At 44.2% G+C, this 13,863-nt stretch overlaps 2 protein-coding genes across 5 annotated transcripts in view; one reads left to right on the top strand and one right to left on the bottom strand.

Annotated features, from left to right (window-relative positions):
* The window catches only part of GVQW3 (GVQW motif containing 3), a 53,115-nt gene extending 42,814 nt beyond the window's left edge, over positions 1-10,301 (bottom strand). Inside the window, exons 1-2 of one of the 3 annotated variants that reach the window (XM_069553825.1) lie at positions 10,232-10,301; positions 9,329-9,832 (exon numbers count right to left, since the gene is read on the bottom strand). In XM_069553825.1, the coding sequence (XP_069409926.1) occupies positions 9,329-9,793 (465 nt within the window). In that variant the 5' untranslated portion in view covers positions 9,794-9,832; positions 10,232-10,301. Of the gene's footprint in view, positions 1-9,328; positions 9,903-10,231 lie in introns of those variants that run through there. The other 2 variants (XR_011249242.1, XM_069553826.1) reach the window with 2 other exon arrangements.
* A 76-nt stretch (positions 10,302-10,377) lies between these two features.
* Positions 10,378-13,863, top strand: part of THAP12 (THAP domain containing 12) — a 29,161-nt gene continuing 25,675 nt past the window's right edge. Inside the window, exon 1 of one of the 2 annotated variants that reach the window (XM_069553776.1) lies at positions 10,378-10,860. In XM_069553776.1, coding sequence (XP_069409877.1) covers positions 10,772-10,860 — 89 coding nt within the window. In that variant the 5' untranslated portion in view covers positions 10,378-10,771. The remainder of the gene's footprint in view (positions 10,861-13,863) is intronic. The other variant, XM_069553777.1, reaches the window with a different exon arrangement.

Below are 13,863 nucleotides of genomic sequence, written 5' to 3'. Positions count from 1 at the left end.
GGGTGTGACTTAATCAAGCTCGAAAAGCTGGCATCAAAAAGCCTGTGGCTTTTTTTAAAGCAAACTCCAAACTAAATAGGATGTGTGCAGCATTGCAGAGAATGGACTTCAGAACAGTGATGTGACAGGTAGGTGACCACCCCTGTCTGTATGCAGTATGTGACACTAAGACATGTTAGGGGAATGACCTGGACTTGACAGGATGTAAGGGTCAAAGGAAGTGTGACTCCAAAATTGGGCTACTTTGTTGGTGGTGGAAATTACCAGTCCTTAAAGTGGGCCTGCAGGACACTCAATTCTTAATGGGACATCAAACTAGAATTTATACTCCTCCCCATCTTATGTAGTCTACCTTTAATTTTTTTTTTTTTTTGTATTTGAGACCTCCTTCCCTTTTTCTTGGGCTTCTTCTGTTTTCTTGTTTGAAATATATGTTACTATGGAAATGTCATGGTGCAGTATAGTGGCATTTACAAGTGAAGTGTAAAGAATTTTCAGAACATCTAGAAACACAAATCTAGGGTTTAGGAATATAAGCCCTAATGATGTGACAGTGTTCATGCTTTCAGATACTGTCATGAATATAAATATACCCGGAAATTTCAGACAGCAGAGAGGAGATAGTTGAGAATTTTATTAAGATTTATGTGCCCAGATTAAAAAAAAATGTGATAAATATTAAAAACACAAAACATTAACACACTACTTGGGAAGAACATCTGGAAAAAAAATGAATGACAGAATGCCAACATTTACTTGTGAAAACATACCTCTGGGAGAAGAAGGCCCAGACATCCCAGGAAAACTTGGAAAAACCTTTTTACCACCTTTTATGCCATAAATATGTTCTCTCCAAATTGCATGTAAATCAGTTATTGATAAACCATATTCATCAAATGCAAGAGTGACCATTATTTTAAAGTTATCTGAAGAATGTACACTTTAGTGAAGGAAATTATTACCAATGGAGTAATGGAAAAAAAGTCACTGGACTGAGTGAAATTCAGGGTCCTTCATTATTATCCTGGCTCTGCCACCAACTAGATGTGTGATTCAAGAAAATTCACTCAATCTCCCTGGGCCAATTTCCTCATCTAATCTGGGTGAATCTGAATTTTCACTTATTAGGTTCTTAAAGCAAATCAGAGGAGTGATGGCCCACAGCCTGACGTCCGGTTTCTTCTGAGAGGTAACATCACAGGACAGAACTGAAGGCCCTTTAACATAAGAGGAGCTTTTACACAACAGGAACTGGGGATGTCAATGCCAGTCAGGCAGTTGCCATTGCTCTCTATGTTTTGCCTCTTTATACTCCCCCTTCTCATCCGCACAATCACCCTAAGTGTGACAATTCCAACTTTTGTTCCCAATTCTTTACAAAAGCTTGTTCTAGAGCTGACTTGTGGGAAAAAGCCTGACAGTCTAAGGTAGAAGCCCATTCTCAGGGGTCTCTCCACATCTGGCCTTTCCCTACCATACAAGGCTGGTACTGCCTGAGGGCAAGGGCTATACCCTCTGTGCCTAGTACAGATGCAGGCCTAAAGAAGGAACTCAGGGGCTTCCCTGGTGTGCAGTAGATAAGAATCCTCCTGCCAGTACAGGGGACACAGGTTCGATCCCTGGTCTGGGAAGATTCCACATGCTGCGGAGCAACTAAATCCATGTGCCACAATTACTGAGCCCATGCTCTAGAGCCTGTGTTCCCCAACAAGAGAAGCCACTGCAAATGGTGAAATTCCTGAACCCTAGAGGTGAACTTTTGGCTGTTTTTTTTTAAACATTTCTGAACTCCCCAAATTTTCTACAATGCGGAAAAAATAAACAGAAACCACAAGTATTAAACCTTCTTTTTCCTGGCTTTTAGACAATACCCTGGTTTCCCATAAATAATGTAAACTTTGCCCAGTTCTGCAATGTTTGGGACAGGATCTAGGTCACACATCTTTTCTTTAAGAGAAACAGCCAGTATAGTTTCCTAGTCCATTGTGCTTAAAGAGCAAAGACACTATGCATTTGTCTTTGTGGACAAATGTCATCTAGCTCCAGGCAAGGGCCCTTGCTAACTGGTTTCAGAAAAGGATGTTTATCAACAGTGTTTAGGCACCACCTTGATTAACCTGCCACACAGGAAGTGCAAAACACACCTGTAAGAATTCTTTTGTCTTCTTAAACAAAGTAGGCCTTATTAACTGGCAAGAGGTAGAAGGCACTGGCTGATTACTACCATGCTACAGACTAATTGAGGAGCAGTTAGGAAGACTGAAGAATCAAAGGAAATTATTCTCTATTGAATACTTACTACACGCCAGATCTTGTGCTGGGCACCTCACATACATTACTCTAATGTAAGCCTCACATCTAATAATCACGAACATACCATATTTTCACTCATTTATCTTATTTCTTGTCTGTCTCCCCTACTTAAAGGTAAGCTCATAAAGAGGAACATTATTTTTTGTCTTGTTCACTGCTGCCTCAGTGTTTAGAAGAGAGTCAGATACATATATGCAATCAATAAATATTTGCTGAACGAACCAAATGAACCCCTCCACGAGGTAGGTTTTATTATTCTCCTTCTATGGATGAATAACCTGAAATGCTCCAGTGGTACAAATGAACTGCCTAAAGTCACATGGCTTGTTAAGAAGCAGGACTAAAACCCCAGTTTCATTCTTTTGTTCTATCAACCAAGAGACTTAGACATTGAAGAACCCTTCCAGCTCGACAAATCTGTAATCTAGATGCTTATAAAACATGTATTTATCTTGTGTACTGACTTGAAGATTAGAAATTCACCAAGGAGATGTATTTGGCATTTTAATGACAAACATTTTGCTAAAGTAACAACGAAAGACACACTTTCCCAACAGAACATTTCTTCTATGACATTATCGACATCATTTCTCACTTGAAAATACCATGACATGATTACTCTTCAGATATAAATAAACGCACAGTAATTCTGGACACCATGAAAAAACATTTGCAAGCCTTAGAGTTTGTAAGTTACATCATTAAGATAACTATCAATATGTGTGTGGTATTCTCTGTGCAGAATATCCAATATTCTTGTGCACATCCGTGTTGAGTGTCCCTGTATGGGAGGAGGTAGACTTGGCACATGGAAAGTCATTCCTGTCCTAAAGAAATTATATGGATGGCTCAAGGATTCTTCAGAGAATCAGCTGTAATAAAATTTCTCAAGAATATTCATTTTGTATGAGGGAACGCAAGACGAGGTTAATTTTACCCAGGAGAGTACTTCAAATCCTTTCCATCTGTCAGAACATACTTGGTCCATATGTGTTCCTTACCTCCCTAGGACCATGTAACAGGAACATGCCATTCATGGTGTCTTCTCAAGCCACCTGGGATTTCTGTAGGGATTCTGGTCACCTTCTCCTTTCGGAAAGGCCCTTTTCACTCCTGTTCCACTTCTGCTACCAACACAATAGTATCAAACAGTCTCTGTGTGGACCCAGCCAGTTAACAGTTCCTGGGCCAAACTCATGGTTTGGCCTGACTCTCTCTGTTGCCAATTTTTGGTGCTATTGTTTTATTCTGATAAATAAAACTTTTATTTATAAAAGCACTTTATTATTAAATAGCACTTTTATTATTACCAATAAAAGTAATAATATTTTAGAAAAATACTTTTGGATTTATGTATGTAATTTTGTGTATCACTCTTTTCACTTAACATTCTAAGCATTTTGCCATGCTGTTTTAACTCAAATATTAATTACAATGACTGCATAAGAGTCTACTGTACAGTCATACTGTAATTTACTTAACCAGGCTTCTACTGTTGGACTTCTGGATTGTTAGAGCATAAATTTTGCCCACATTTTAGACTATTTCTTTAGGACAGATTCCCAGAAGTGGAACTAGAGGATCAGAAGATATACACATTTTTAAAGTTCCTAATAGATACTGCCAAATTGCTTTTCAGAAAGCTGTTGCCAATTTACACTTCCAACATTGCCAGCATGTTTTTCTACCAATAGAGATTAGTCTAAAGGATAATAAAATATAATACATTTCTTAAATTATTACTGCAGCTGGAGAGGCATCATGACCACAGCAGAGAGGCCTGTGGCAAAGGTCACACCTTTCTCCAGGTATGCAATTGAAAAAGAGTTAGTATGAGCACATGGAACAGAAGTTTTATAAGAGTAAAGAGTAATATAATTAGATTTCAGACCATCAAACCTAAGGCTTGTGTCTGCTTTGTCCATTCCTGTACCCCAGCAAACAGGACAGTGCCTGGCACATAGAGCCACTCAATAAAAATTTGCTGAATTAACACAGAATCTTCTTTCAGATGCAGTTTTTCAGTAGCTGTAGTATTTAGCCACTCCTGGATTCAAAGGAAACATGACTGGTTGGATTAAACACCCTTGCAAATGTCTGTTCAATCCTGAGACTCTATTTCAACTTTGGAAAATCAGTTTAAATGAAGGTGACACAACATGGCTCTCTTTGGGAGAAAAACAAGTAATCACATCTGAAAGAACACAGCTTAGTATCAGTTGCAAGTATATATATACATATATATATGTGTAGTTTTTTTACAAGCATGTAAAAAATGTAATTCAATGAGTTTTGTCACCTCCTGATAACAAACTTATTCAAACGCCATCCATGGTCAAGGCAGTTTTGGAGTTACCTTCAGTTTATTCTGTTATCACTGGTTGTAACTTGGCACCATTTTCAGTATTGCCAATTTTTTTTTTGAGATATTACAAGGGCAAAATATAGGTAGTAGTTTGTATATTGTAATTTTTATTAAAGATGGCATAAAATTTATTTTGTGAATCAGAATATGGTCAAGGTAAAATAGTCAATCATTCAGCTCAGGTTCACTCTCCTGGCACCATAAAGATTCCCTTCAATATTCCACCATTTCTATAGTAGTAAATTGCCAGATATTACCAGATCAACTTAACATTAACAATGTTATTGATGGAAAAGGATCAATCATCCTCATTATGACAAAGCCATGCTCACCTGTTTCCATATTAGCTATGTCTGGTTTTGCATTAAAATGTTGAGAAAGTTACCCATACAACCTAGGACATTTCCTTTACAGAAGTTTGTTGATCTCTTAATTAAATCCAAGTGTGTCCTTAGAGGTATTAAAGTTTCTCCCTACAGAATTTTTGTTCCTGGATATTAATACTGGGAGAGGGGTGATGCAACTGGGACAGATTTGTAAGAACCTGACAAGGCAGGACCGTAGAAGATAAATACATGAGTGTTGCCTCATACAGGATGCAAAAGCCTGATAAAATCTGAGAGGTCTAATCCAACTAAGGAGCAGTTGGAGAATGCAGGGTTACATATACAATCCCAGCAGCAAAAAAGACTCTTAAAGTGAGCCACATAGGACCCTGGTAACCGATTCCAATGAGCCCAGTAAGACTTGCTGGCAATGATATCTGCAGATAGCAGGCTGGCTGATCAGTACATGTGATATAGTGACAGATAGTTCCCAATAGTACCCCATTCCTGTATGAGACATCTTCACATCATTCAGCATCCAGATTTACTTAGGCATCTCCAAAGGCAAGTCTGAATGCTAAGAAACGGATCTGAAAAGAAGATTCTGGAAAGCAGGTCCCAGGTACACATTCTTCCCAAACAATGACATTTCAATGAGAATTCAGAGCTGGGCACAGAATTCAGAAGACTGCAGAACTTACCCATGTTTTTCGAAATCAAAGATTGGTGAATATCTTATTTTTTCTGTCCCAGTACCAGTGGGACAGGTGGAAGGAAGGAGCGATAATGGGAGAAGAAAGAACCGGATAAACTCAATGATGGGATGATCTGCCCTGGAAAGTGTTTGTTCGTCCCAGACTTGCAGCCATGGTATATAACATATATACATATAACATATATAACATTCCATGTGGATTTTGAACCATAATAGGGATGGGGAAGATCAGCCTGAAAGCCAAAGAGATTCCCTGATTGTGTGTTGAGCTTGAGAATTATACTCAAGGTTTGCAGATGGCCAAGCTCTCTTCCTGACAACTTATAGAGAGCCAGGCTTCATCTCTTATGGTTAAATGGAGCTTCTCCTGCCCAGGAAAATACAGTTGCTGGGAGAATGGATTTGCATATTATACCTCTGAAATTCTTTTACAGTTCCTGAGTACCAGAGGTAACTAAATTGCCTTGAGAAACTAGTAATATTGGTTGCCTCTGGGGAGTGGAACCCCTGGTGGCTAAGGGTGACAGGTGGCTAGAAACAAACAAAAAAGATCGCATTTCCTCATGTGCCCCCACCCCTCTTCTTGAGGATAGGAAGGCAATCTGGGGCCAGGGATGGACTAATTTCTTTACTCAAGACTATAGGGCCAGGAATTCCCTGGTGGTCCAGTCATTAGGACTCTGTACTCTCATTGCCAAGGGCCCAGGTTCAAACCCTAGTTGGGGAACTAAGATCCCACAAGCCGAATGGCATGGCCAAAAACAAACTAACAAAAAAAATAAAAAAGGAAGACTACAGGGCTGAACTAGGGAGCCAAAGAGGTATCTAAAAATTAGAAGAGAGAAGAGCTGCTGCTGAGTGGAAAATCAAGACCAAAAGGGGAATTCAAGGTCAGCATACCAAAGAAGCCAAAAGCAGCTACTGGCAGGTGTGGTCCAGAATTTAAGAACAAAGCCCAGGGATGCAGAGGAGCATGAGTAGACTGGAGAATGAACTGAGCAATATCTGAGAAAAGTCAAGGCCAAGGGCCTGGGGCTTGATGATGGGTGGATCCCTGAGATTGTAAGATCAAAACTCGAGGGGCCTAGGCAGCAAGGTGCAGGCAGGCAAAATTCTTGTCAGAAATAAAACAGGTTTGACGGGTGGACACAAAAGGGGTACTGTTAAATGAGAACTCTCTTGTCTGGGGATACTCCTTAGAGATTATGCTCTAAAATGGGGTGTAGAGATCCTGAGAAGCCATATGTAAATGATTTGGCCTGCATGAGTATCTTTATTTCCCTCCAAACTTAAGGCTTTCTAGAGTGTATTATGATCTTATTGACTATTTTCTGAGAGACCTTGCAAAAGGGTAATGGGTTCAGGTGATATAGTTCAACCTGACTACTGCCTAGGACATGATCTAAGGTAAGTGAAAGTGAAGTCGCTCAGTCGTGTCCGACTCTTAGTGACCTCATGGACTGCAGCCTACCAGGCTCCTCCGTCTATGGGATTTTCCAGGCAAAAGTACTGGAAAGGGTTGCCATTGCCTTCTCCGATCTAAGGTAACGTAGGTAATAAATAAGTCTTTCTCATCACAGCTACTTGGAACAATTTGAATTCACCCTCCTGATTACCTGCTTCTGGTTGCCAGCTGTGGGGTTTTCTTCCTAGAAGTGCAGTGTCCTTGTTGGAAAGGGCTTAGGGGAGCCCAGGGCTTTATCTGACGTAGGAAGATGTAATGATCCTGAGATGAAATGCCTAGAAGCTGCTCTGCAGGCAGGAGTCTGTGAGCTGTTGCTTACAGTTTTCCTGAAAAATATCTTTTATTTGCGAGATAAGGTCTAGTTTTCAGGGTGCCTCAAAACTGACAGGTATTAGTTGGAAACTTGTAATTTTTTGAAGATGAGAGTGCAAGAACTAAAAACAACTGTGTTGAATAAATGTTGTGCTTCTACCATCAATCAGGACTGTTTACTAACTTACCAGTGAAAAAATAGGAGCCATTATATGTAAAAATCCTTGGGTTAAAACATAGACAGTGGCTAATTCTGTGAAATGCTGTTACTAACCATCCCTACCTCTACCCAACACACACTCCTCCGCCAGGCATTCTGAGATGTTTCCAGTCTATGTGGTATTTCTTGGAACCCATTTGGGAAAAGTTCCACTCCATAAATCCTGGCAGAGAGCCAGGAAGAGATATGGGAGTCTAAACTAGTAAAGACTGCTTCTTTTTGATGGTTTGATGAAAAAATTAGATAATCAAATAAGTGGGCTATTACAAACTTGCCTACAGACTCAGGGGGAAGCAATTTATAAACTATTAGAACAGAGTTTGGGGCAGAGGAGAGGAAGCAAATTATCTCAAATTGTTCATCTTCTGCACAACACTATTATCTTCCTCTTTAGACTTTGCTATTTCATCCAATAGTGCCCTCATTTTCCTACTGACAAGAGGTTCAAAACCTCATTCTGTTCTACCTGCCTGGAAATGTGCCTAATTTCCTAAGGATCCAGTCCAACCACCTCATGCATGAAGTCCACCCAGCCCTTGGTGATCTTATTTCATAACCTCATACTGTCAGTGCTCAGCAGTGTTCTAAACACTGAAGGTGTTCAAAAAAATACCTGACAATGTTGGTATTAGTTACTAAAAATAGCTGATATGTGGGATCAGCACAGAGGCAAAAGACTGCCTGAATTCAAGGTCTAGAGTGTTACCTTTTCTTACTCTATACACATCATAGCCTGGACCTGAATCCTCTGGTTTATATTTTTCAGGACCAGATCCTCCTTCTCCATGAGACAGGATACACCCAAATGAAGTGGGTGGAGGGGAGTCCAAAGCACAAGATTAGAATGAAACAAACCCAGCTCTTCTGTGAGGGGTAGGTCTGTGAGAAAGTCAGGATGGGAGGCTAACTCCTGAGTTCTGAGGGGCTCCCTCTGAGTCATTTGGGCTGGACAGGCCCTTAGCATTGCTCCATATGTCAGCATGCCACTGCCTTCTGTACCATACCTCAGGCCCTGACTGTGAAGCAAGTTGGAACTGTAGGCCTTCTTTCAGGGTCCTCCCAGCAGAGTATGCCTCCCTAGGCACACAGAGAGAAAGACTCCAAGAGGTCATGCTCCCACCTTTCATTCGTATGATCCGAGGCAGAATACTGAGAACAAAGGAAGAGGACAGCCACATCAAGCTAAGGTCTGGTCAGTGAAGAAAAAACTTGTTAAGGGGAAAAAATTAAGCACAAGCAAGTACCAGAAGTCAATGGCCAAAAATTCTTCAAAGTTGTGGAAAATGGCAAGGAAGCTGGCCCAAGAGTTCAGTAAAGAGTGACTAGCAGAGATATGACATACAGAGAGGAGCAGTAAAGACGCTGAAAATAAATGAGCAGCAAATGAAGGTGCCTAACTGCTAGGCAGCTTTCCAGTTTGGGTTCAGCCACCCCACATTCCTTTCACCACGGTGTGTGAACCAACCCTGAGCTGTCCTGCTGGGAAGGCTGGTTGAAGACAAGTCTGCAGCAGCTGGCTGGCAGGGAAACGGATTTTGGGATGGGATACAGGCAGAGGCATTTCCTCACCAGCTTCTCATTGGAGATGACTGCATGCTTCAGAATTCCTTACCTTTTTCTTCACACATGAGCTGTTTTTCCTAGTTTCCTTTGAAAGATCAGAGCAAAAGTCAAGTTTCCGAGGTTTAGGTTCATCCTTCAAAATACCCGATATAACTTTTGCAGATACTTTCCTCATATTCAAGTTTTCTTTCAGAATGAGCCTAACAGTTTCTTTATCTAAATTTAACTCTTCGGCCATCATCCTCACGGTTAACTGCCTATTCGAACAGACCAAGTCCTTGACTTTCTTAATATTTTCATCCGTCCGGTGGGTGACAGGACGACCACTTCTGGCATCATCTCGAATGTCTTCGCGTCCTTTTTTAAACCTTTTGTGCCAGTCGAAAACTCTGGCCCTTGACATGACTTCATCCCCGTAAGCTTCTTTTAAAAGATGGTGAGTCTCACTTGCAGACTTGTTCAGTTTCACGCAAAATTTGATACTAATCCTTTGTTCTAGGTATCGGTCACTCATTTTGGGGCTTAAGCAACACAGAACGTTAAAATGCCACAACTGTGAAGGAAAGACAGAGGGATCAATCTCTATAGGGGTGCAGGTGGAATCAAGCCGCTATTCTTGCTCCTCTGGAAGCCTCATGAGGTAAAAGTAATTGCTTTTCTGAATCTTAACCCCTGGGGCTTCCAATCTAGAAGCTAACGGGGCCACAGTGTAGCTGCAAAGCTGGGGAAAATGAAATCTCCTACAACCCACGTCTGCGTCCAACTCGGGCACGAAGATCTAATGGGGGTGTGCAAATCAGTCACCAAGATCGTCCAGTTGCCCGCGGCTCTGAAGAGTCTAAGGCAATCTCTGCAGTAGAAGCCTACGTGGTGGCAATTTAAAGAAGCAAGAAACGACGCATCGGTGTTGTAACGTGCAGGCTCTGCGGAAACCCGCGCACGCCAAACCTACCGGAGCTGCAGAGGGCTTGGAGCCTCTAGAGTCCCTGGAGACACGCCCGCATGCGCCATTCCCTCCCTTCGCGGGTAGGCCGTGCGCAGGCGCACTGCGGCAGCCTGCGCCAGGCCCCGCCTCTGCTTCGCCACACCCGAGCGGGCGCGCTTCCTTGCGCGTACCCGCCCGGGGAGAAGTCGGCGGAAAGGAGGGGGCGGGGAAGGAAGGCTGAGGGAAGAGAGGGCACCCCCGGGCGCCAGGGTGCATTGTGGGAAGGAGGCGGCAGCGTCCCGGGCGGGCGGGAGGTGCACCAGCGGCGGCGGCGGCGGTAAATCCTCCCGGCCGCTCACAGCACTGTGGAGCCGCGTCCCCAGCCCGGCCTCGGACCGCGGCGCCCCTCCTGCCCCTCGCGGCTTCTCGCCCGCCCCTCCCCCCCAGCGAACCGGCCCTCACGGGCCGGCCGGCCGGCCTGGCTCCCCTCCCCGGCCCCGACGGGCGGGCGGGCTGCCCTGAGGAGGCGGGGAGGGGAGGGCTGGGTCGGCCGGCGGGCAGACAACGATGCCGAACTTCTGCGCGGCCCCCAACTGCACGCGGAAGAGCACGCAATCGGACCTGGCCTTCTTTAGGTTCCCGCGGGATCCGGCCAGGTGAGCGGCGGGCGCGGAGCTGGTAGCCCGGGCCCTTTTCGGCGGTTCGTGCTGCCAACCGCTGGCCCTGGGCAGGCTCCAGGGCTAAGAGGAGCGTGTTGGGGGGGGGGGGCACAATTGTTGACCCAAACCCGGCTCCGAGGTGGGGAGCTGGCCTCGAGCGGTGGGCGGCGGGCGCTCGGGGGCCTCGGAGCACGTGTGTCCGCGGGGGCTCTGCGTGTTGGGCACCGCTCGAATAAGAGGCAACTGGGCGGCGCGAGTGGGTAAGGTGGGTTCTCGCCCTGATTTGCTTACTGTGTGACCTCGGACAGCCGCTTTCCTCTCTGGGCTTTAGTTAGCCTAGCTGTCAAAAGAGGGACCTGGAATCTATGGTTGTGGTCTCCGGGGCCCTTCTACCCCCGGGACAATGTTTCTTTTCGAAGTCTGACCACCTTTGATCTCCAGTCACAACTACTCCCTTCCTTCGGACTTGTTCATGGTTCAAATTCTGTTTCTGACCGTTACTGATTATCTCACTTGGTTAATGTGGGGATAATGGGCGTGGGAGAGGACGGGTACGCGAGAGGGCTTGGTAGTTGTTATTGAAACGTCATCCTTGAGGTAACACACCCGCTCTCACTTATATTTAGAGAGTGATAGAGTAGGGACTGTATTTGAAAGTCTGAGGATTTTTCCTTGGCATGTCTTGTTGGTTCATTCATTTCAGGTCAGTATCTACTGTGTGTGTCAGGGCACTAACGTTAGAGGTCCCAGAAATTCAGAGTTTACGAGACAGCGTTCCTGCCTGCAGAAAGCTTACAATCAATATAAGGAGGTAGATATATAATATATATATATGTAGCCAATTATAATATAGCGTGCTGTTCTACAAATATTTATAGAAGGCCTACTATGTACTAGACATTGTTCTGAGCACTGAGAGAGAATAGATAACTAAAACGAAGACTCTGTTCTCATGGAGTTTACATTCTAGTGGGGGAAAATAAGTAGATACACCGTGTATCAGATGGTGATGAATCAGTTCAGTTCAGTCGCTCAATCGTGTGCGACTCTTTGCGACCCCATAAATCGCAGCACGGCAGGTCTCCCTGTCCATCACCAACTCCCGGAGTTCACTCAGAACTCACGTCGACTGAGTCGGTGATGCCATCCAGCCATCTCATCCTCTGTCGTCCCCTTTCCTCCTGCCCCAATCCCTCCCTGCATCAGTCTTTTCCAGTGAGTCAACTCTTCGCATGAGGTGGCCAAAGTACTGGAGTTTCAGCTTTAGCATCATTCCCTCCAAAGAAACCCCAGGGTGGATCTTCAGAATGGACAGGTTGGATCTCCTTGCAGTCCAAGGGACTCTCAAAAGTCTTCTCCAACACCACAATTCAAAAGCATCAATTCTTTGGTGCTCAGCTTTCTTCACAGTCCAACTCTCGCATCCATACGTGACCACTGGAAAAAAACATAGCCTTGACTAGACGGACCTTAGTCGGCAAAGTAATGTCTCTGCTTTTCAATATGCTATCTAGGTTGGTCATAACTTTCCTTCCAAGGAGTAAGCGTCTTTTAATTTCATGGCTGCAGTCACTATCTGCAGTGATTTTGGAGCCCCCCAAAATAAAGTCTGACACTGTTTCCACTGTTTCCCCACCTATTTCCCATGAAGTGATGGGGACCAGATGCCATGATCTTTGTTTTCTGAATGTTGAGCTTTAAGCCAACTTTTTCACTCTCCACTTTGACTTTCATCAAGAGGCTTTTTAGTTCCTCTTCACTTTCTGCCATAAGGGTGGTGTCATCTGCATATCTGAGGTTATTGATATTTCTCCTGGCAATCTTGATTCCAGCTTGTGCTTCTTCTAGCCCAGCATTTCTCATGATGTACTCTGCATAGAAGTTAAATAAGCAAGGTGACAATATACAACCTTGACATACTCCTTTTCCTATTTGGAACCAGTCTGTTGTTCCAAGTCCAGTTCTAACTGTTGCTTCCTGAGGTTTCTCAAGAGGCAGGTCAGGTGGTCTGGTATTCCCATCTCTTTCAGAAATTTCCACAGTTTATTGTGATCCACACAGTCTTAATATTATGGAGAAAAAGCAAATGTTTGACGGGAGGGGCCCGGGAGGGTAGGGGAATAGGAGTAGTAGGGGAGGCACCGGAGAAGGCAGTGGCACCCCACTCCAGTCCTCTCGCCTGGAAAATCCCATGGACAGAGGAGCCTGGTGGGCCTCAGTCCATGGAGTCGCTAAGAGTCCGGCAGGACTGAGCGACTTCACTTTCACTTTTCACTTTCATGCACTGGAGAAGCAAATGGCAACCCACTCCAGTGTTCTTGCCTGGAGAATCCCAGGGACCAGGGAGCCTGGTGAGCTGCCGTCTATGGGGTCTCACAGAGTTGGACACTACTAAAGTGACTTAGCAGCAGCAGCAGGGGAGGCACAGTTGCTATTTTAAACAGGATTATCAGAGAAGGCCTCACTAAGAAAGTCTATTTGAGCAAAGACCCTAAGTAGGTAAGGGAGTCACCCATGGAAGTGTCCAGGGGAAGTACATTTCAGTCTGTAGAAACAGTAAATGTAAAGGCAGGACATGCTTGTTAGAGGTACAAGCAGGAGTCCTCAAGCTGATTTAAGGAAGGTCAGTCACTCAGTCGCGTCTGACTCTTTTCTCCACTCCATGTATTGTAGCCTGCCTGGCTCCTCTGTCCATGAAATTCTCCAGGCAAGAGTACTGGCGTGGGTTGCCATTCCCTTCTTCAGGAGATCTTCCCTACCCGGGGATCAAACCATGGTCTCCCCCATTGCAGGCAGATTCTTTACCTTCTGAGCCACCAGGGAAGCCCAAAGGGACATGGGAGAGGAAGAGATGAGACCAGAAAAATGTACATGTGTTTGTGGTAGGTGCAAATTGTGTAGGTTATTGTAGGCTGTGGAAAGCACAATGGCATCCTGAGTGAAATAGGAAGTCTTCAAAGGGTTTAGAAGAGAGACTTAAATATTTAACAGAATCACTGG

Source organism: Ovis canadensis, chromosome 15 (assembly GCF_042477335.2).
Source record: "Ovis canadensis isolate MfBH-ARS-UI-01 breed Bighorn chromosome 15, ARS-UI_OviCan_v2, whole genome shotgun sequence".
Taxonomy (NCBI): Eukaryota; Metazoa; Chordata; class Mammalia; order Artiodactyla; family Bovidae; genus Ovis; species Ovis canadensis.
The sequence above is the reverse complement of the archived record's forward strand: the minus strand, read 5'-3'. Positions and strand labels throughout refer to the sequence as shown.